Source organism: Filicampus tigris, chromosome 8 (assembly GCF_054856515.1).
Source record: "Filicampus tigris isolate MCC_2025a chromosome 8, RoL_Ftig_1.0, whole genome shotgun sequence".
NCBI classification, from domain to species: Eukaryota; Metazoa; Chordata; class Actinopteri; order Syngnathiformes; family Syngnathidae; genus Filicampus; species Filicampus tigris.
In genome coordinates this window covers 6,252,395-6,274,733 of record NC_141224.1, presented here as the reverse complement: position 1 = coordinate 6,274,733, position 22,339 = coordinate 6,252,395, and the positions used below count along the sequence as shown (strand labels likewise).

The following is a 22,339-nucleotide window of genomic DNA, read 5'->3' as shown; positions in this document are numbered from 1 at the left end:
TAATGGTCTTTAAAAAAATCATTTAGCATGCGCAAGTTCCTGTAGTGACGTTTACATCGTGCGACTATTGGAAGGTAAAGGCAAGATGGCGGCTGCCAATGGGAAGAAGCGTGGCCTTGAGCATTTGGACGAATATGAACCAAAAGCTGCCAAACATCTCCGCAGCCTGCACGATCGCATGGCGGAGAGGCGTCTTGTTGTTATTCTCGAGGGCGCCTCGCTAGAGACCGTCAAGGTAAGTCCTACAGTTTGTTGTGATGTCATGGGCTGCCTTTACTTACAAGTATTGAGAAACTGTTTATTACTTATTATTACATATATAGTACCACTGCAGAAATATATAGATGTTGAAATATTAAGTAAGGTGATGCGCAGACTAATTTTGTGATGAATGATTGCTGAAAAAAAAAAGTAATTTTACAACTATTACAGGCCGGAAAAACGTTCGAGTTGTTGAACTGCGACCAACACAAAAACATCATAATCAAAAGTGGAAGAAATCCAGGAGATATAAGACCGGATATCACACATCAGGTAATCATAATGATTTATTTGTCAGCATTTATGTTAATGGATCATGTTAACATTTATACCCCGGTATGTCGCCGTATCCTGCAGATGAGTAGTAGCAACATAGTATTATATAATATAATAATAATCATAATAATAATATAATATTTGTGTTCAATTTGCTAAATACCGCTTGAAAGTAAATGGGGCCTTGGAATCTGCTATGACAAAAAACAATGAGCTTAATAGTAGTAATTTGAATGAGTCAGGTCGATCAGCATTATGTGTGCAAACACGAGCCTTTTGCGTAAATGTAAACATGAGATTTTCTTCCACTAGTGTCTGCTCATGTTGATGGACAGTCCACTGAACAGAGCGGGCCTGCTGCAGGTTTACATCCACACTGAGAAGAACGCCTTAATCGAGATCAATCCGCAGACACGCATCCCAAGAACCTTTCCGCGCTTCTGTGGTCTCATGGGTAAATTAACACAGTCTTTAACACTATTTAAATAACTGTGATAAAATACAGTGGTACTTTGATTTTCTTTTCTTTCTTTCTTCCATTCCATCCAAAATTTAAGATATGAGCGAGTTTCAGGTGCACTGCCACTCATCTCAATTTGGTTGTTCAACCCTAGTCATGGTGCCAATGTACAGTATTTCCACTTGTTTCCACTTTCAGTTCAGCTGCTGCACAAGCTGAGCGTGCGAGCATCCGACGGTCCTCAGAGGCTCCTGAGAATGATCAAAAATCCCGTGTCGGACCACCTGCCCCCCGGCTGCCCGCGCATCTCCACCTCTTTCTCCGCCGGAGAGGCTGTGTGCCCCCGCACCGTGGTGCCAGAGGGGCCGGCCGCCGTGGTGATTGGTGCTTTCGCACATGGAGCGGTGAGTCGCGCCGCTATATATATATATATTTTTTTTCCTACATCTGCAATCAGTATCCGGCCGTGTTTTACTAACCAGCATCTTTTACAGGTGAACGTGGACTACACCGAGAAGACGGTGTCCATCAGTAACTACCCGCTCTCCGCCGCACTCACCTGTGCCAAGATGTGTTCGGCTTTTGAGGAAGTTTGGGGCGTCTTGTGATCAATGTTGGCCTGCTGCTGACCGGCCAGAACATCCACAAGATTTTTTTTGTACGGACTGGTTGTCCCAAATTTCCAATGCGTGGACATTACGTGGATCCTGTTTTGTAGGGTGATAATGTTATTACACAAACATTTTTCTACAGTGCCTTCAGTGCCTGTTGCATCAATATCATGGAATTTCGATGATAAATGTATACAAATGCATTTAAATGTCTTTTTTTGTGCTGTTGATTAAAGTAAATGTAAAAGCTATTGAACCAGGAAATGTTGTATAGGCTTCACAAGTCATTACATTTGATTATATATTTTTTTAATCCATGTCCATGTCGTTGAATACAGAACTGAATATGAAAATATTCGTTCTCAACTGTTGTCGCATGCGACTTTAAAAACGAGAACATAAGGTTAACAAATAACCTTTAAAAACACATACGTATCAGATTTTAAAGTGGGAAATCAACCCATACATATTTTTTTCAAGAATATGTTCTATACAAGCCCACTAGTTGAAACAAGGCATTCTGATAAATATTGCGTTTGTGGAGTAAGAGTTAATCCACTCGTTTTTAGCCATCTGCGGGGGCGGCCATTTTGTCACTTCTGTCGACTGAAAATCACAGTTGCTCAGGTAACGACCAATCACGGCTCAGCTATAGAAAACAGGCGAGCTGTGATTGGTCAGTTCCCTAAGCCCTGTGTAGTTGTGATGCCATTTTCAGTCAACAGAAATGACAAAATGGCCGCCCCCTGAGATGGCTAAAAACGGCTGGATTTTGCTTCAATTTGTTTCAATTAGGCCTGCTGGGAACATATTCTTGAAAAAAAAGATGTTTGGGTTCTTTCAGAGTACCTTATGAAGAGAATGATGATAAACATGACAGCTGCAAATATAAAATATTTTATCATTGACATCTGTAACAATGAAATGTCCCGAGGTGGGCATTTTACTAAATATTGCCGTCATTTTTTTTCCAAGCCAAACCAAACTAATCGTCTATCGGTCAGTCCGCCATGTTATTTTAACCGCGCTTCCGTCAGTAATCACTTTCATTGAATGGACCATGACAGTTTATTTAACATTATTATGATTTTACAGCACAACACAAGTGAACACCGACCATCTGTGCAAATAATACAGCATGCAAACAAGGCTCATAATAGAAGATTTGTCATTTTACACATCACTTGTATGAATGTAACAAAAGTTTGCGTATGTACACAATGTTACAGCGCAGTGGAGGATATACCTGTACTGGTCGTGAATTGGACAGATTATGAAAATCTTGACTATTTGTCTGTCTGGAGTGCCTACCCATCCAACAAGTTTGATATAAAACAACCAGTTAAATTTTCTGCCACTTACTGAAAATGTGTCTGTGAGCGAGCTGTACTAGATTCTCCAGTAATGACTTGGCGGCTAGGCTGGCCAAAGTTCCCGAACGAAAGAGTCACTTTCAAGCGGCAGTCGAAGCGCTAGCATGTCAAAAGTGAAAGGTAAGCGGAGCTGCAGGGAGCACAGAGTAACATTAGCTAACAGTGTTAGCAATGATAGCTTCAGTTAAGCATGGGAGTGTTTTGGGGCTATTTGCGTTTTGGCAAGGTCAGGCACCACACAGCTACACTATGCAAGGTAAGCAGAGCTGCAAAGATTTTTGGCGGATGCTATCAGCATTAGCTTCCGTTTGGCTTCTGCAATTGATTGCTCGTTAAGTTGTCGATGTGGCTTCGACGCAGGCGGTTTTGTAATGTGTCCTTGTGCCACATACACACAGTTTAGTGTATGAAATACTAAACTTATTATATAGTAATAATTAATGAATATTATATATTAAAAATACTTTGTCCTTAAGGATACTTGTCTTTTTTTTTTTTTGTCCTCTTCCCCATCCACATTCCGGGCTCTGCTTCCGTTAGCAGAAACAAGCAGCCGGTCGTAACGCACACTCGTCACCGAGTGCCGGCCGGCACGCACGCACACTCCAGCCCACTGGTCGTCATGGTAACGAGAGCCGTACCTGCCGTTGGCCGAGCAGTTTGTGGGCCGGCATGAGACAGGCCCGGCCCTTAAAACGGGCTAATTTCAGCACGGCAAAAGGTACAAACAAGTTATGAAGACACCCGAGAACTGTTTTGAGTATCCTTAAAGCACTTTCAGCATCCGTGCGACGAATGCCGCTGAGTTGTTTTGGGGCATTGCAGCTTTGTGGGACAAAGACGAGATTTGGCACAAACGGCTGTGACAAGGAAGGACGGCTCGAGAGGCATCAAGTGGTGATATCGGTCAGCGTCACAGTTGACCTGTGGGAGGACCACACGTGTGAGTTGGTGCGATTTAAAAAAAAAAAAAAAAAAGACCATATTGATTTTATTGATTAATTTCAGGTTTATTTGTTAGATTTTTTTTTTTAAGAAATGTTTGTGCGTGCCAGTGAACAGCATTAAAAAAAGTTTTGTCAAATTTGCTATACTTAGCAACTTTTCTACAGAGCCGCTGGGATAGATGTTTTTTTAAATTTAATTAATTTTATTTATTTTTTTTAATTGGTTTGCTTTCGCCAGTCATTGTCAGATCGGCGTGCATTGAACTGACATGATTTTTTATCTGAGAAGTCTCTTTCTGTTGGTAATTGTTTATTATGTCTCTTGGACATGTTGCAAATTTTGTTGCTCTGTAATTGTGACATGTGCAATGACAAAACATTTAATCCCATTTCATAATATACAATTATACAAGTCACCATGTAGAAAGATGGTTAACAAACAAAATTAAAGTGGAAATCAACCCAAACATATTTTTTTTAAAGAATGTGTTCCCAGCAGGCCCACTAGTTGAAACACGGCGTTCTGATTAATAGTGCGTAAAATAAGTTAAGCAGCAAAATCCACCCATTTTTAGCCATCTCAGGGGGCGGCCATTTTGTCCTTTCTGTCGACTGAAAATGACATCACAACTACCCAGGGCTCAGGGAACGACCAATCACAGCTCGCCTGTTTTCTAAAGCTGAGGCGTGATTGGTCGTTACCTGAGCCCTGGGTAGTTGTGATGTCATTTTTAGTGGACAGAAGTGACAAAATGGCCGCCCCCGGAGATGACTAAAAACGAGTGGATTAACTCTTATTTCAACTAGTGGGCTTGCATAAAATATATTCTTGAAAAAAATGTTTGTTCCCTTTTTAATGTTTAGATAACCAAATTAACTTCAATTAGATTTAATTATGTACAGATGTGAGTGAAAAATACTTTTACACGATTTGGATCAAGAAGAATAACTGGAGGAGGAAGGACAGTAATGCTTGGAAAAAGACAATTTCAAATCTTGAGAAATAAATCAAATCCCAGAAAGAAAAAAAAAAAAAGAGCAAAACTTCTCTGAAATCAGAAATTTCATTTTAAGGCCAATATCGCCCAGCCCTATGAAATGAGGTGGAAAAGAAAAGTACCTGAGAGAACGCCATAAAAAACAGATGCGTGTGCGAAAATCCAGAGATGGACATGACTGCCGGCTGCTTCTTCACACTCTTCTGATACGCCTGCCAAACAAAACACACTTTTACCCTCTTACACCAGCACAGCGCAAATGCAACAAACTCAAACTCCGCACCTCCAATGCTATCTGCAGTGCCGAAAACTGCACCCACACTTCCTGCTGCTGAGCGACAGGAAGTGGAAGCGCCCCGCTCTCCTCGCTGGTCACCGAGCGGTAGCGGGACCACACGCACTGGCCCTCGGCGGGCACCGTCTCACTCTGGGAGTAAACTGCAAAACAACACAAAAGTGCTGTCACAGGACATCGACGCAGTGTTTACGCTTGCAAACTAAAGCCTTCTTACTCACTGTCAGGTAGCAGCACGTGAAGGAGGTCTTTGGCCAGGAGGAAACCCATCACGCCGTAATTCATAGCTCTGTTTAAGAAAGGACGCAAATGTCACGTTTTATGGTTCTGGAACAGCATCCGAGTACCCCGCGCCCCTCAATAAAAATAAATCACAAAACGTTACGCAACATCATTAATTATACAAAAGGAAATTCCTTACCTTGGGTATGTGTGATGGAAGAGAGGAGGGATAAAAATTCCCATGGGAATGATCAGTTCATTGCCCAGAAGAGACGGCGCGACGGACAGACTTGAAAGCAAAGAACGACAACAAAGTTTGGGGTGAATGTACAGTACGGCAGGTGGGAGGTAAATGAGAAACGTACATATCGGCGCCGTCGTGGTCCTCATGCAAGAGTCTACTACGACGCTTTTGCAACAAGGACAGCAGCTGCAGGTAGTTGGAGAAGAAGTTGTTGAGGCTGATGGACACCTGGAATCGTGCAAGAGTGGAGTCAGTGACGATCTTCATTTTTGGACTTTTTGTCATGTGCTTGTGACCAAGGAATTTTGAGTCAAAATGCAGGAGGTGGACAAAAAAAATAAAAATAAAAAATACAAATGCAGACATGAATGGAATATTATAATATGGTGCTAAGAATTTTTCCACTTTAGTTTGAGGAATTAAATTTTCTCCTTCTGGGTTTCAATTCCAACATTTTAAGGCTTAAAAACTACAAACCAGAAAGTAGTCTGCTAACTAAGATATACTGATGGACAAAACATAAATATGGTGCTCAATTTTTTTTTTTCACCTTGCTATGGAGGAATTCATTTTGTTATTTTGCTGTTACACGTTATGGCGGAACCGTGTCCCACCCGGCCCAAGAATAAAAAATGGTACGCTCCTCTCATCCTCCATGAACCATGAAGCGGCCTGTTAATATATGAATAATACCAATAATTACAAATAAATCCATCCACAATTTTTTTCTCCTTTTTTTTGGAGGAATTGATTTTCTCCTTTTGCTGTTTTAGTTACAATGGCACCATCACCCTTGCCTTAGCCAGGAAGTAGCCTGCTAACTAATGTACAAATGGATAAACAAACAGCTTCAGTTTTTCCCCCATTTTTTGTTATACAGGAATTGATATACTCATGTCAAAGCTAGAGACATCCCACATACAAAAATTGGTAGGGTCCTGCCTTCCTTAGTCATCGTGCCTGAATCAGGAAGTGGCTTGCTAACAACAAGCTAACCGACAATCGCTAACATGGCAATCCAGCTATTTCCATTAGGGTACACATTCAAATTCCGACCCCACCCCAAATTATTATTCTAATAAATCTTTTAATTGTTATCATATAAAAAAAATATTATATTGTTCTTTTTCATGACATTTAATCATTTGGCAGTTTGGCTGGGATATATCTCAAAGTTCTACGTCGTTATATAGCGAGACGTGTGTTGACCATTTTGAAGTTACTAAATATGGTTCCTTTCCCTATAAAAGGGCTACGCTAAAAAATAATGACCAAGATGGCAGCATAAGATAGGCAATCTCTATAAATCCGTGCAAGAACTGGGTTTACCCATTCCAGGCTATAGAGCGAGCAGTCTATTTCGGAAATTAATTTACCCTACCTCTGAATAAAGCAGGTCAAGCTCCGCCTCGCTGGATTTTGCTTTTGCAGTGACAATTCTTGGAGTTACGGAGTGAACCTGAAGGAAAGAAAACCATTATTTATATCCACTTTGAGGTTCAAAGGCAAACTTATGCTCTAAATCACCTTTCTCATAACAAACGTGAATGTCTTCCAGTCGCGCCACTTGAGTTTGTGGAGTCGCGACTTGAAGGAGGACAAGATATTTTCAATCAGCTCCTCCGCCTGCCCGACAACAAAGACATTCAGTGGCAATATCTCACGTTAATGCGCTCGAAATTCCCGCGAGATGTCTCCGCACCTCCCCGCTGACGAAGTTCTCTCCGAACAGATGTGCCAGAACCCCGTCGAAGCCCCGCCGGGTTTCCAGCACGCAGTGTTTCCAGCGAGGGGCCGTCGTCAAGACCTCACTCAAAGCGTCTGTCCTTACACCGCCTTGCCTCACTGCATGGCCCAGAGCCGCTGACAAATTATTTGCCGTTTCCGAGAATCTGGAGTCCAGGGCGGGCAGGAGGGTGTGCAGCAAGTTGAGCACCATGAATGTGTGGAGGGGGCCACTGAGCAGAATGACAGCGGGTCCTGAGACTAAGCAGAGGAAGCTCGTGAGGGAAGGTGCATTGCGGGTCACTTACAGTACCTGGAGCTCAGCTCGTGCTTGGTCATCCATTTGCTGATGGTGCGCGACATGTGCACGATGTAAGGCAAGTTGTGCAGGAGGACGTGGTCGTCTTCGATGAGCGGCTGCGAATGGAACGCGGCCTGCAGGCAACCCAACCAGTCAATTGCCGGGGCCTTAAGCTGCGCATAGACACGTGCAGGGGTGAGATGAATTCAACAGCACGGCGCCCCATTGGGATGAGAATGACAGGGGGTAGAGTTAGGGTTGCCAACTTTCTCACTCCTAAATAAGGGACAGGTGCACGGTGCCACGGTGGTGTGAGCATGATGTATGAATTTTGCATTTTTTTTTCTTCTAATTTTCACGTTAATGCCGAAACCACATTCACGTAAAAATAAGAAAAAAAATGAAAATATGGGCAGTGTTTTTCACAGTACAGCGACAATATGTCACCTCATATGAAACCCAAATTTGGCTCTTTTCATCAAAAAACGTGTGTAAGAAATCTGAAATGTAAAAGAGGAGTGTGACTCACCAAATTATTTTTTTTCCATGGATATTTCTGGCTGCTTTTGACTGACTCAAGCAGTCCTCTGTCATTTTGCGCAGCCAAAAAGGATCTGTCATGTGTAGTACCGAGAGTCTCCATTACGAGCGCTGTAATGTGCTATCACTGCTTAAGAACCAGTAATATTGTTCGAGCAAGTATACAAGTAAAGGACATTGAGCTGCCAACCCGTCTGTGTACGTCGTTGTTGACAATCGATCGCCATCCAAAGCTTTACTAAAAGCATCTTATATTACAGGATCGGCAGTTTTCTGTATTTGCAAGAGTTGATGGTCAATATACGGGATATTTAAGGACCCGTATGAGACAAACCAAATTAGCCCAAAATACGGGACGTCCCGGCTAATACGGGCCAGTTGGCAACCCTAGGTTGAGTTCTGTTCCTGGGGTATCACCGTAACCCAATTTTGTACAATGGACTATCACTAACCTAATGAAGTAGTAAATTCAATAGTAACAGTAAATGTTTGACATAATACAGGAAATTGTCAAGTGCTCAACTCTTTAGCGTAGCATAAATTGTCTCCTCAATCTCAACTAGCTGGCTAGCTAGCTCTATTTGTTTTTAATTGTATGTATTTCTTGTGGGCAAGATTTAGAAAAAAAAAATCACTAAGTATTGTGTAGTAAAAACTAAGATATTGTTTTAAAAACAACCGTCCACAAATCAAATACATGTACTGTTTAACAGTCCAAAGACTTTTTAGTACAATAAGTGCAGCTGCTTAATATCGCTTCTCAGGTTAGATGCATCGCATCTAGGGGTGTAACGATTCACTCAAGCCCCGATTCTATTCGATTTTCAGTTCCCGATTTTTCGACTTTTATAAGACTGCTATAAGATTGTTTGGTGCGAGCGCATAATTTGATCTACACACTCAAAATGTGCTATGCATCCGTAACGAAAAAAATGTTTCAAGACAACATTTTGTAGATGAATTTAATCAACTGGAGTTTTCGATTTTTCGAATCGATTAATCGGGACGAATCGATTTTCAATAATTTCATCAATTACATGCCTAATCGCAACCATGACGTCTTAAATAAAGCTAGGATGGACTCGCTTTCCATCCCTTTGTTTGCCCAGTTTCCAACTTCAAAAGTGGATTTGTGGCTTGAATTCCTATTGAGACACTTAACACGACGTTTATTGGTGAGTCACTGTCAAATTGGATGGATGCATGGATGGATGGATAGAAAGTATATGAAGCAAAAAAAAAGGAGAGCACTCGTTACCTAGCGAGTAATGTAAACTATAAGCGGATGCAAACTGTCACGAGGATCTGTACCTGCAGCTCCTTGATGGTCAAGCGCCGATAGAGCTGCCCTTTGGCCCTGCGGTGGCTCACAGGCGCCACTGGCAAAGCCAGCTCGGAAGACAGCGAGACGAATGCGCCGACGTGGATCATGCCGCTGCCCGGCGGGGCCCCCAGCAGCGCCAGGTACTTATCGCACGAATCCAAGAAAGGGAGCAGCCTCTATGCGAGGACGAGGAGCAAGAGTGTGGAAGTATCCCGACATGGAGGCGCGCGAGTGTTGTCATTTCACCAACCTCCCTTGTAACTTGAGACTTCTCAGTCTCGCTGTTCCATTCGATCGGGATCAACGGGTCGGGCTGATCGATCTGACGGCAGAGGGACGGCGTCAACGCAATGCGCCGTGTTCACGGCGTGTGAAACTATAAAGACTGACGTGTATGTATCGTTTGGTCGGCTCGCCGGACGTGTCGGTGGGGTCTTTGCCAACGTAGACGTTGAAGAAGGGGAAGGTGGCGTAGTCTCTCATCAGCACGCTGAGGGTGGAGTTGAAGTCGGTCTGATTCCACTGGCCCGACACTGACCAACCCCCAAGCTGCAGCCACAGAGAAGGAACACAACAAATTAAAAAAGTAATAATATACTTTACTTTTTTTTTTTTTTAAAGGTAGTTAAGTAAAAATGAGAACCCTTTAAAAGAGATCTCAACTATTCGTAAGAGGCGGGGAAAAAATTGTTTAGCATTGATTTGACAATGCACCTGGTGTCAGAGAGGAGGCCACCCTTTAAAAAAATACATGGTATGGACAAAAGTATGTGGACACTTGCTCACGTCACCTGAGGTGAAACGTGTCCCAGTTAGGGCTGTCAAAGTTAAAGCATTAACTATGGGGATTAATTTAGATTTTATAACGCACTAAAAAAATAATTAACTCAGTTAACTCGGTTTTCTTTACTTCCTGTAGCAGCTGATCTCTGCTCACTGTGCAGCCAAACTTCGAGGAGACTCACTGTCGCAAAGACGGACTTTTAGGTAGTTTTACTTTAAAAAGTTGCTTGACGGCTCATTGGAGAAATCCAAAATATTTTGCACACTTTGGAAAGCCAAATTCAAATACCACATTAGTTGTACATCTTTGGTGTATCGTTCAACTGTTGTATTTTACAGGAAAAGAATCGTATTCAAGGACCAAAGAAAGCTATTAGAACAGTCTTTGAATCAAAATACACTTTTATTTTTTTTTCCACATTACTTTAAACATTTTACTTCAGTAAATATCGGCTCCAAGCTTCGTAAAAATTGTACTTGATAAGTGCGATCAATTATGGAAAATTTTGCGATTAATCAGTTAAGAATTTTTAATCGCTTGACAGCACTTGTCCCAATTCTTACGTCCGTCTCGTGTATCATTCATTGACTCACTTTGTGGATGATTGCGAGGAAAGGCTCCTCCCCGGCAGTATTCAAGGACTCTGTGTCCAAACAGGTGCGATAGAACCCTTTTGCTTTCTGCACAGCTGAACTTTCAAGCCCATCATTTGATTCTGGAAATTTGAAACAATTCAGTGAAAAAGATCCTTAATATATATATATACATATATATATATATATATATATATATATATATATATATATATATATATATGTATATATATATATATATATATATATATATATATATATTTTTTTTTTTTTTTAACTCGTCAAAAATGGCTAAAAACTCCCTACCTAAAATCTCTCTGAGATACTGCAGCAGTTCCGCTTTTCTGTCCAGTGTCCTCTTCTCTTTTACATCTCTTCTGGATTTTTCTCTCTGGTGTCCCTGGACTTCTGGCGAAGGTCTGTCGGGTCCGCATGAAAAGAGGAAGTAGTCACAGGGGTGCGTAAAGGGGTCCGCAGACATGGAGAGATGGACCGCGGCCCTCTGACAAGCCGGGGAGTCACAAGGGCTTACTACAAGGAACGAGTGGGAAAAGAATTAGACCCATGGATAATAGTGTGTTTATTTTGTGTCCGCGCGTTTGTTCGGGCCCACCAATAATTTCCTGGTTCTGGTTCCTGCGACGAAGAGAGTGATGCATGTAGTAAACCATCCCAAGGAAAACGGCGCACAAACAGAATCCCAAAATGAAGACGGCGAGCGTGCAGCTGCGCTTTATCCATGCCGGTTTAATTCGTTCGTCAGGTTGCTGGTACTCGAGGTCTGACTCTTGTAGTCGCTGCGCAGGAGACTTCTGAAGCTCCAGCTCAGTTTGTGGCTGGGCCTCTGCGGGGTCCTGGGTGGAGAGTTTCCGCTGAAATAAAGCTGGGTCGGGAAGCCGCCTCTCCGGTTCTGGCTGTGACGACGGCCGCGCTGATAGCTCAGTCTATGAAGTATAATGAAAGACGACAATCCTTTTTCGATAACAACAATGCCAGTTATGGGCTATATACACTTCCTCTTTCAAGTTCGTTTCATAGATCAATATGAGCTAGCCATTAGCATTTGACATCTTGGACTTTTGTGAGCATAACATTGCCCTACCTATGGAATTGAGTAGTTAGCAGTTAGTTGATGCCTGGCTAGAGTTTTTTCTGTCCCTGGCTGCAATTCAGCGCCAGTTTAAAAGCTTTTTGGCTGTCAAACTCTTCTAGCATGTAACCTAGGTTGACAAACCACGCAGCAGAAGGCCTCTTGTCCTTCGATTAAAGTTCTCATTATTAAACGGTTGCTGTCCGCGTATTATTGGCCATAACACTTTGGCGACAAAGTTGGAGCTTCACTTCAGGCCCCTACTTTTGTTCGCCCCCGCCAGTCCTGTTTTACGAAAATTCTAGGACTAGCGGCAAGCTGAATAGCTGAAGCTAGCGAGGCTAACCGCTAATCCCACCCAAATGTGGCTAAAACCTATTAGACCAAGTTGCTTTCTTCAGTTTCTTGTTCATTTTAAAGCCTGGTACTAGTAAATCTGCATCACATGACCAACAGAAAAGACAACATATGTCTTAGCACGTTTTTGGCCGTACAATGCCATAGCTTTTGATTGTAATTTTGGTCATTATCAAGAAAACAGCACTATATCAGCTCCTACAATAACTCTTACTAGCTCTTTTTGTCATCCTTATATTGGTCCTTAAATTTATTTTTTTTACCTTTAGTTGTACCTGACATTTAAAATGAACAACAAACTGAAGAAACCAGGCTGGTCTCATTATTTCTTCCATGACTGTATGAAGACGATTTGCCTTGCTGGCTGGACATTTTGCTGATCCACGTAGCCTTACAGTCTGACGACGGCAGCAGACGGGTGAGTCTAAAGTCTTCTGTAAATTGGTCAATTCGAAGACTAGATGCTAAAAACGTGATTAGTCGACGTCAAGCTTTAGAAGACATGGTACAACACAATTTTATTTGTATAGCGCATTACACAACAGCTAGAGCTGTAACAAAGCACTTTACATACAAACAACAAATTAGCCATAATACAAGTGAAATCAATGAATTAACATAAAACTCTATATACATTACAGTCAACGCTTCGATTAAGTGACTAAACCCCTACTGTACGTTATAGCCCGTACTGTTGATACAGCATCACTCACAATTTAGTGAAGAACAATTTCCATATAGGAGCTGACTAGTTAGTTTCACTTATTGTCCACAAAATGGAAATTGTCTTTTGTCTCAAATACTAAATTATATAAAAGCAAAATGTAGGACAACAGTGACATTAACAGGCAGATCTAGCAATACATGTTATTATTCAAGGCCCTGATGTCATTTGGAATAAAGGAGTTTTTAAATATTTACGGTTAGCTTTCGGTACTTTATAACGTCGGCCGGAAGGGGGGAGTTGACGATATTGAGGTTAGTTTTGTTTATCTGGTACAAGCCAAATTAGACGAGGGTCTAAATACTGTAGGATTTGAACGCTTGAGTTTCTCAGTCAAATGGTGTTTACAATAAGAAGTGGCGTTTATCTAGCACAACACGCTCAGTCAGGTTTGTTTACTTCTATTATAGTCAGCGAAGGCCATTAAGAGGCAAAAGACGTTTCCTGATAAACACTTGTGCATTTGCAAAGGTAAATACCCCTTACATACGGTATCCCATACGAATACAAGAACATTTTCTGCCCTACCTGAATCGCTTTTGGAGTTTCACTCATTCTTAGCATTTGGATGTCTTGCTGCAGTTCTCTGCTGGCAGAGTCCATCTTTTACATCTGATGTCTTACATACGTTTCAGCTTCAGACCCCCCCCCCCCACACCTCTTCCGTCACACAGCTGTCCTCTCAGCTCTTTATCTGCTGTTATCACTCAGGTCTTTCTTCTTGCCAGACTGATAATAAAAAAAAAAAAAAAGAAAAAAAAAACTCTCCTGAACATATACACCGCAGACTATTTTCAGGCAGTGTGGTTGGATACTTTCAGGATGCATTGTGGTGAATGAAACGTAGACAAACAAGGCTCCAAGATGCAACACCGGATACGTCCGCTGTCTAGGTCTGGCAACACAACATTGAACAAATCAATCCTGGCCAATCAATGGCGTTTGATTATTGTTACGCGGCAATGGATACGAGTAAACATGACAAATTATAGAATGTAAACATTCCTAGACGCGCACACGCGCTGTCGTCATTATCAGGGCAACGCGCGGCTGGTGGCGACTGATACGAGACGTGTGGGGTCCGCCAACAGCGTGGTGCGTTTTCGTCATCCAAGCGTGGGGCGGTGGGCGCGGACACGTTTTGTGCTCGTCACGTGTCGGATGACACTTTTGCTCAAGGCGCACGGGTACCTAATGAAATAAAATAAATAAATAAAAACAGCCAACATTTTACTCCTTTATTTTGAGAACGGGGGTAAATGTTTTCAACACATACATTCGCACACATATCAAACAGTTGTTTATATAAAAAAAGGTATACAAAAAGGACAAGGCAACATCACACCGGATAAATGCAGGCATTGTCGTAAGTGTTTGAGCACGCAAAGGCATTTAAAGCTGTTGGTTCAAACGACCGTATAATAATACTTGAGGGATACCAGCACCTACAGTACACAGCGAGCATGCAATGCTGAGTCACTATTGTTCATTTCTTGCACCGGATTCGGTCGGGAATGAATTTTGATGGTTGCAACCGGGCGCCCGTTGTGAGGGGCCTCCGGGATACAAGAGTGAAGGCACAATGCCAGGATAGGAGTGAAGACATACACTATGCCAAGAAATACAGCCTGATAAAAACAATACAGAAGTAGAAAAGGTGAATAATGGAAGAGTTCGCTTTAACCTCAAGAGGAGATCCGCGGTCAAAATACAGGGCTCAAAAATGAGTAAAAGATGCAAAAAAAAATAATAATAATAAAAAGTTCCAATCACTTCCATAAAACAGCTTCTAAATATTTGGTCACTAAGCTCAAACATGTTACGTAAAAGGTCTTAAAGCCAATCAGACTTAAAGTGGAAAGCAACCCAAACATTTTTTTTTTTCCAAGAATATGTTCTATGCAAGCCCACTAGTTGAAACAAGGCATTCTGATAAATATTGCGTTTGTGGAATAAGAGTTAATCCACTTGTTTTTAGCCATCTCAGGGGGCGGCCATTTTGTCATTTCTGTCGACTGAAAATGACATCACAACTAACCAGGGCTCAGGTAATGACCAAATCACGGCTCGCCTGTTTTCTAAAGCTGAGCCCTGCGTAGTTGTGATGTCATTTACAGTCGACAGAAATGACAAAATGGCCGCCCCCTGAGATGGCTAAAAACAAGTGGATTAACTCTTATTCCACAAACGCAATATTTATAGAATGCCTTGTTTCTACTGGTGGACCTGCATAGAACATATTCTTGAAAAAAAATATGTTTGGGTTGACTTAGTAGGAATTTAAAAACAAAACAAAAAAAGGTCCATATATTATATTATGAGGTAAAGCAAAGAGGTTCTAACGCGATGGAACAGACGACGGCGCCTACCATTGTGTACTTGAGCTTTAAGACTCTCAGTGACACTAACGATAAAAACATCTTTCGGGAATAAATCATATAACAGGTCCTGTTTGGAGGCATGCTGGTGACACTTTTAGCTACATGATGAGATCCCCGGAATGGAATCTGTGCTGGTAAAGCTTTGCTCGGCTCACAGCATGCGTCGTAACACTTAACTCTGCTCTTAACTACTTTGAATCAAATGTTAATCGAGGAGGATTGTATTTGCCGATGTCGTCAGCCAGCAGCCAAACTGAAGTGGCAGCGAACAATCAGGAGGCTCCTGCTGAGAGAATCTATTGTACGTGATCCTTATAGGGCCACGAGAGCAGGAGATGGAGCGGTCTGTGCAAGATAACGCGGAGCATTTTTAGCATAAACATACGACAACGGGAAGGCTTAATCTACACGAAGAGATTTTACGGCGGTGCAGTACATTACCTCTGCACTAAAGTGGATCGAACGAAGACGAGAGGACGCGGCACGGCATGCAAAACGCACCCTGGTTTCACGCGGGACATTCACACGGAACACTGAATAAAGCCCTGCGTCGCCAAGGCCGAGCGCTGAAAGGAACCTGTGCTTTTGGATTTGGTTCAGGTTTAAGCGGATGGAAGGGGGGGGGGGGGGCGGGATTAGGGATTCACCGCGGCATCTAATTGGCTCGCTTGGCATGGCACTTCATACACAAGATGCGACCATCCAGCGGGTAGCAGCCGTTCTCGTCCGCTTCTATGGAGAGAGGGCGAGCACAGTCCTGTGGAACACAACACAACAGAACAGAAGACAAAAGTCAATACTACAAGTCCTGGCAAACGTTATGGAATGATGAGAGGATGTTTAAATTTGTCGAGCACAGCCATGTCAATGACACAAAACTAAAATCATTTCAAATGGCTGCTTGCTGGCTTTAAAGCGAAAGTCAACCCAAACATATTTTTTTTCATGAATATGTTCTATGGAAGCCCACTAGTTGGAACAAGGCATTCTGATAAATGTTGCGTTTTTGGAGTAAGAGTTAATCCACCCGGTTTTCGCCATCTCCGGGGGTGGCCATTTTGTCACTTCTGTCGACTGAAAATGTACATCACAGTTGCGTGATGTCATTTTCAGTGGACAGAAGTGACAAAATGGCCGCCCCCTGAGATGATTTGGCCGCTTAACCCGTATTCCCCAAACGCAATATTAATCAGAATTCCTTGTCTCAACTAGTGGGGCTGCACAGAATAGATTCTGGAAAAAAAAAATATGTTTGGGTTGACTTCCCCTACAAACATAAAAAAAAAAAAAAAATGTAGTAGTAACAGTTATATTTTCAGACCAAGAAGAGGGACTACATGAGAAATGACAGAACCCCATCTTACTTCGCAACGGTAACACTTGAGATGGAAGTTCTTGTCAAGGGCGACGACTCTGACCGTCTCCTCGCTGCCCGGCGCTGGAATAATGGGCTCATTGCAGCTGACACACAGCGGGGAGAAACGTCTGGAATCCAAAAAGAGTCAAGAAAGTGACATTTCCACATGCTGATTGGTCTCAAATGAAGGATGACTATGTTTTGCACAGCTGCTCAATTCATTTTTGCATCACGCTGGTATGTATGCGAATGGCAGGAATGTGCACCTGTGGTAATCCTGGACACAGTAAGGGTTATTGTTGTCGTCGGTGATGAATGGCGCCCCCTCCAGTATGCAGGAGCAGGTGCTGCAGCGGAAACAGTGCGAATGGAAACACTGACCGACCGCTTTCAGCACACGGTCCGTGATCCTCTCCCCGCATCGGGAGCACACCGCCAGGGAATTCTGAGGAGGAGCAATGAGAGCATGGGAGATATAAAACACATCAAGTTTGTTTCAACAGCAATGGGTTTTTTTTTTTTGCATTTTGTTCCCAAGTTTTCTCCGTACGGTGAAGCCCCGCAATAATGCAGTGCTTCGTTCCCGCCCCGACTACTTTGCAGATTTTTAAGCAATCACTGTTGCTCCTCCATGTGTTCAAAAGGCAGTTTTTGAAACATGGATGCCCTGTAAAGTGAAAACAAAAGTCTTGGAAACTTAACACACCACAGAGGAGTGTGTGGTTACTAGGGCCGACCAATAAATCAGTCGGACGATTTAAATCTGCCAATTTGAGCTCTTTTCAAATCTGCAAAAATTGGCCTATTTTTAGCTGAATTTAATATTTTCATTTATTATTATCATCATTATTTTTTTACACATTAACACACTAGAACAAACAATGACATGCCAAAAACTGAAATCGGCAAAAAAATAATTTGTAAAAATTTACTAAATACGCAAACCAGTCAAATGTTCTGCGTGTATATCTTATCTTTAACGTTATAACGTTATAACCAAAAAAATGTCATGTTATTCATTATATATTTACTAATTAGTCAGCCGATTAATCGGTTAGCAGAATTTCATTCAGCCAAATATGGCAATTGCCTTGGAATTCAAGTTGTTGCAACTCTGCCAAATTCGAATGGTTAAAAAAATAAATAAATAAAAAAATGAAAAAAAAAAAAAAAAAATCACACTCACTCCCTCTATTCTATTTAGCACACATATATGGAGCGTTCCAACCATCTGACGCAGTCTCCTCACTCACCATGTAGCATTCCTCGCACTCAGGAGCGCCATCCCTGTCGTAGAACTGCATGCCCTGCAGGGGGCGACGGCATGTAATGCAACAGAAGCAGTTGGAGTGGAAAAGTTTCTCCATGGCTCGCACCGCCGGCTGAGTGCGGGACAGCGCCTCGCCGCACTTGCCACAAACGTCTGAAATGAGAGTCGAGACAGGCGCACAAGGGTTATTCAAGACACGACAAGTATTTGTTGCGTCCGGCAGTTTGACAAAGACTTCGCCAAGGGCCTACCGGTCAGAGGGGCAGGGCCGACAGGTGGGTGGGCGTCCATGTTTTTTATAAAGTCCTTGGTCATTCTCTCAAGTTCCTCCACTTCCCTCATGTTGAGCGGGACGCCTCCTCCTGAGGTTGTCACCGGACCAGGGGGCGCTGGCTGTCCACACATATCAGCAATCCATTGTTTCTCATTATTTTTTCCGTCCAGTCAACAACATTTCTTCTATGACTGCAAATTTGTGGTGATTTATATTCATTTTGCTGTATTTACATGATAGCAAACGGAGGAGAATGAGCGTCGTCGGTATTTACCAGTCGCCATGTGGCCAACGGCCACAAGAAGGTGATTTGAGAGATGAAAACAGACTGCTTAGCAAAGTGGAAATTTGGGAGTAAAATAACACAGCTATCAGATGTTTAAAAGGAAGTCAACCCAAAAATATTTTTTTCAAGAATATGTTTTATGCAAGCCCACTAGTTGAAACAAAGGCATTCTGATAAATATTGCGTTTGTGGAATAAGAGTTAATCCACTTGTTTTTAGCCATCTCTGAGGGCGGCCATTTTGTCACTTCTGTCGACTGAAAATGACATCACAGACCCTCAGGGCTCAGTTAACGACCGATCAAGTCTCAGCTTGAGAAAACAGGTCAGTCGTGATTGGTCGTTACCTGAGCCCTGAGGGTCTGTGATGTCATTTTCAGTTGACAGAAGTGACAAAATGGCCGCCCCCACAGATGGCTAAAAACGAGTGGATTTTGCTGCTTAACTCATATTCCACAAACACAATATTAACCACAATGCCGAGGTTTCAACTAGTGGGCCTGCTAGAAACATATTCTTGAAAAAAATATGTTTGGGTTGATTGACCCAAGTTCATAATTTGCTGTCGGCATGTACACTCAGTATGATAACGTTCAATGGACATTTTGAGCATTTGGTTGAAATTGGTGAAATCTCAAATGCACCTTATGCTGATATTGCCTCTTTTTGCCTTTGCTACCATTTACATTTGTAGTTTTTTGTTTGTTTTGTAGCATTTGTAGCACACACACACACACACACACAGTAAACATACCATGGCTGCAGGAGGAGATTTCATTGGCTGATTGAAGGAAGAGGGTGGAGGAGAAGCCATGGTTTTAGTTTGGGGAGGAGGTACTGCAGCAGGCGGGCTTTGGTTCTGACTGACAAACTGAGGACTCGTCATGTGATTGGCGGCCATATTGTTTGGCGGAGCGGCAGGTGCAGGCGGAGAGGCTGGAACTGGGGGGAAAGTGCTGGTACCCGATGCAGGGGATGTTTTCTGCGGCCCACCACCCGAATAGGGAGACTGGTTCATGTTCTGGTTGATTTTTTTCGCCAGTGACGAAGACGAAGTGGTTAATCTTGCTCCAAATGGGGACTTGGCCACCGGCGGCGGCGGCGAATTGTGGTTGGCCTGTCGGTTCGTCCGGGCTTTCAGTTCCTCTGCCCAGGGCGCGGGAGGGGGACGATCTCCCATCTCGGGAGGGGGGAGGAAAGAGAGGGCTGGCTTGGGGGCTGTGGGTGGGGGCCCGGCTGGTTTGGATGAAGGTGCAGTAGAGGATTGGTTTGGCAACTGCAAGGAAAAAAAAAACATTCACATAAGACCCTTCAGTTCATTAACCCATTAAGGCCGAAAGCGCCTGTCTCAACAGCTCCCCAAAACCTAAGGTCGTCTTTGGAATTATTTCCAGGTTTCCCCAGAAATTCAACACTTACAAAATAATTAAAATCTCAGCGCCTATAGCAGACAGAAACATGGTTCCAAATGAATTTGAGACCTTAGACATGTGGCTTGCACACAGGCCCGAGTTTATTAGTCTTTACTGTTTTAATCGAAGATGTAAAAATAAAGTGTCAGTGCAAAAGAAGCACTATTTTTAAATGTAAAAAAAGCGATTGGTAATTACCATCCTCTATTCTGTTACAAAGACGCCGATATGGTCATTGTCTACAAACATATATCTTAACTATATATCACGTTCGACTGCTTCTACTGGTTCAAAGTCCACAATCTATATCACTGCCGTTACGCATCTCAGAGCTCCCGCGATCGACCGCCATTATTACTCGCAAGAATTCCGTCACGTGTATATTCTGATGCATTTTATTGGTTAAGAGACAGATAATGAAATAATAAAAAGAAAACGACGCTCTCTGGGCTTTAAGGGTAGAAAGACGTAACATCGCTCCCGGCTCTAGTGGTAGAAAACGGTTATGCGCTCCCGTCCTTAATGAGTTAAGCAACATACCTATTAAAAGGGAAGTCAACCCAAACATTTTCTTCACAATATGTTCTATGAGTGGGGAAAAAAAAAATGAAGTATATAGAAAATGCCTCTGGTGGCTGTGTACACTCAGGGATGACAACGAGGCACTCTATTTGGCTATGGAAGATGCATTTTTAGGTTATATGCACAGCTTGTGAGCTTAATGCATTGTCGCGATTATACCAGCTAAGCTCTGATGCGAACGACGGCGCGCAGGGGGAGAGCGGCGATGCCATTGAGTACTACATAGTTCTCGGTCTACACATTACCTTCAAATATGTCAAATGTATTCCGACACAAATGACTGAATTTACAAAAAAAAAAAAAAAAAAATCACCAGGTGAAGGTCAGATAAGGCGCTGCGACGCATCAACAGCTTTGAATGAAGCACGCCGATAAAGCAAACAGTACACTTCATGTTTGGAGCTTATCAACAGTGCTTCGGCTTTCTGACATTTATTTTGTAGATTTGGAGCAAACATTATTTTGCCCTGGTTGTGCATCTCCCGCTTGGACTAAACACACTCCATTTATGGACCTCTCTCATGGTCTCTGGCAGCACATTCTGGCTCCATCACACTCTCACGCTCCACTCAGTGTGCAACGCAAGAGTCTCTCCTTTTTTTTTTTTTTTTTTTTGCGCTGTTTTTGCCAACCCAATGTGCTGTGTGTGCAGTTCACTTATCATTGAGCTTTCCACCTGAACTGAGACTCATAAAACCAGACCTGGCATAACTCCAAATTATTTCCACTGACCGACCAGCCTTTGTTTTGCTTCCTTCCTCGGCCTGTGAATTGTTTTTCTAGTCTCATCGTTATTATCCGTGTTCATAACGTCACCTCGGCTTTCGTTACCTTAGGGTTGAAGGGCCCCCGTGTCTCCATTTCTGAAAGCATGTGTGTAAGAGAGTCAATCTGCTTATCGAGGCTTGATTGCTTGGAAATAAACCTCTGTTTGAGAAGAAAAAAAAAAAAAGAGAGCATTAATACACACAAAAACAACTTGGGACAAACAAAAAAAAACAGACTATGAGCAATGTAGGTATCGTTGTAAGGTAATAGTCAACAAAGCATTGAGTCTAAATAATCAAATGACAGAACATAGTGATTTAAATATGATATGTTATTTGATTCGTGGTTTCAACCCCAGCGATCTAGAATTGATTTAAATATATAATATATATTATCAATCTATATTATTGTTGTGGTTTCGCCGCGCGTACCCTCGGTACAGTAGTGATTTGACGAGGAGTCAAACATACCTGAGGTTGCCCAAAAGTGTCGGCGGGTGGGGGCGGCGGGGGAGGGAGGGGCGCGGGGAGGCTTGCCAAACGGGCACTCTCGTCAGGGGCGGCCGGTGGGGGAAGGTCATCAGCTACGGGGGGCGGGGCCGGGAAGGCCGGCGGGGGGGCGTCTGAGGCGAGAGGTGTGATCTGGCATTCGGGGGGCGGGGCCGGCAAGTCGTCATCCATCGGAGGAGGAGGAGGAGGGGGTGGGAAATCTGGGGGCAATATGGAGAGTTTCAATTAAATCACATATTCCAACAACCAAGGTCAAGGACGCAATCATGTGACTGCACTGTGGCGACGCCAACTGAGAGGCAGGAAAAAAACAGGTGGCAGGATTTCGCCGGTTGCAGTTGAAGGCCGATTATGTCATAAGACTACCCTGAGGTTA

The 22,339-nt window shown here is 42.9% G+C and overlaps 4 protein-coding genes across 10 annotated transcripts in view; 1 reads left to right on the top strand and 3 right to left on the bottom strand.

The window, feature by feature from the left end:
• The window catches only part of ncapd2 (non-SMC condensin I complex, subunit D2), a 45,224-nt gene extending 36,900 nt beyond the window's left edge, over window positions 1-8,324 (bottom strand). Inside the window, exon 1 of the mRNA XM_086037535.1 lies at window positions 8,243-8,324. The gene's annotated coding sequence lies outside the window, so the exon portion shown is untranslated. The remainder of the gene's footprint in view (window positions 1-8,242) is intronic.
• Window positions 56-1,859, top strand: emg1 (EMG1 N1-specific pseudouridine methyltransferase). Its single transcript, XM_086037562.1, has 5 exons — window positions 56-235; window positions 433-534; window positions 850-991; window positions 1,196-1,401; window positions 1,492-1,859. Exons 1-5 carry the CDS (start codon window positions 86-88, stop codon window positions 1,603-1,605), a joined length of 714 nt encoding a protein of 237 aa, XP_085893688.1. The 5' UTR covers window positions 56-85; the 3' UTR covers window positions 1,606-1,859.
• kel (Kell metallo-endopeptidase (Kell blood group)) lies at window positions 1,896-13,752 on the bottom strand. Its single transcript, XM_086037539.1, has 17 exons — window positions 13,654-13,752; window positions 11,568-11,898; window positions 11,261-11,485; window positions 10,955-11,076; window positions 9,968-10,126; window positions 9,828-9,899; window positions 9,565-9,753; window positions 7,726-7,886; window positions 7,390-7,645; window positions 7,215-7,313; window positions 7,069-7,146; window positions 5,809-5,915; window positions 5,643-5,732; window positions 5,443-5,510; window positions 5,210-5,364; window positions 5,049-5,138; window positions 1,896-3,905 (listed from the first exon to the last, which is right to left on the bottom strand). Exons 1-17 carry the CDS (start codon window positions 13,726-13,728, stop codon window positions 3,759-3,761), a joined length of 2,424 nt encoding a protein of 807 aa, XP_085893665.1. The 5' UTR covers window positions 13,729-13,752; the 3' UTR covers window positions 1,896-3,758.
• Window positions 13,753-14,175: 423 nt separating this feature from the next.
• The window catches only part of zyx (zyxin), a 44,313-nt gene continuing 36,149 nt past the window's right edge, over window positions 14,176-22,339 (bottom strand). For 6 of the 7 annotated variants that reach the window (XM_086037546.1, XM_086037544.1, XM_086037541.1 and 3 more), the window contains exons 3-10: window positions 21,925-22,163; window positions 21,518-21,613; window positions 19,447-19,968; window positions 18,385-18,526; window positions 18,117-18,286; window positions 17,130-17,308; window positions 16,871-16,991; window positions 15,303-16,263 (exon numbers count right to left, since the gene is read on the bottom strand). In XM_086037546.1, the coding sequence (XP_085893672.1) occupies window positions 16,162-16,263; window positions 16,871-16,991; window positions 17,130-17,308; window positions 18,117-18,286; window positions 18,385-18,526; window positions 19,447-19,968; window positions 21,518-21,613; window positions 21,925-22,163 (1,571 nt within the window). In that variant the 3' untranslated portion in view covers window positions 15,303-16,161. Of the gene's footprint in view, window positions 14,317-15,302; window positions 16,264-16,870; window positions 16,992-17,129; window positions 17,309-18,116; window positions 18,287-18,384; window positions 18,527-19,446; window positions 19,969-21,517; window positions 21,614-21,924; window positions 22,164-22,339 lie in introns of those variants that run through there. The other variant, XM_086037542.1, reaches the window with a different exon arrangement.

Excerpts from the sequence above, each read along its gene's own strand:
- emg1 (XM_086037562.1), top strand. The coding sequence starts at position 86 with ATGGCGGCTGCCAATGGGAAGAAGCGTGGCCTTGAGCATTTGGACGAA. Across the intron at positions 535-849 it reads GACCGGATATCACACATCAG|TGTCTGCTCATGTTGATGGA; the intron begins GTAATCATAATG and ends TTCTTCCACTAG. Across the intron at positions 992-1,195 it reads GCGCTTCTGTGGTCTCATGG|TTCAGCTGCTGCACAAGCTG; the intron begins GTAAATTAACAC and ends TTCCACTTTCAG.
- kel (XM_086037539.1), bottom strand. The coding sequence starts at position 13,728 with ATGGACTCTGCCAGCAGAGAACTGCAGCAAGACATCCAAATGCTAAGA. Across the intron at positions 9,900-9,967 it reads CGACCAAACGATACATACAC|ATCGATCAGCCCGACCCGTT; the intron begins GTCAGTCTTTAT and ends CTCTGCCGTCAG. Across the intron at positions 5,916-7,068 it reads TTGACCTGCTTTATTCAGAG|GTGTCCATCAGCCTCAACAA; the intron begins GTAGGGTAAATT and ends GCACGATTCCAG.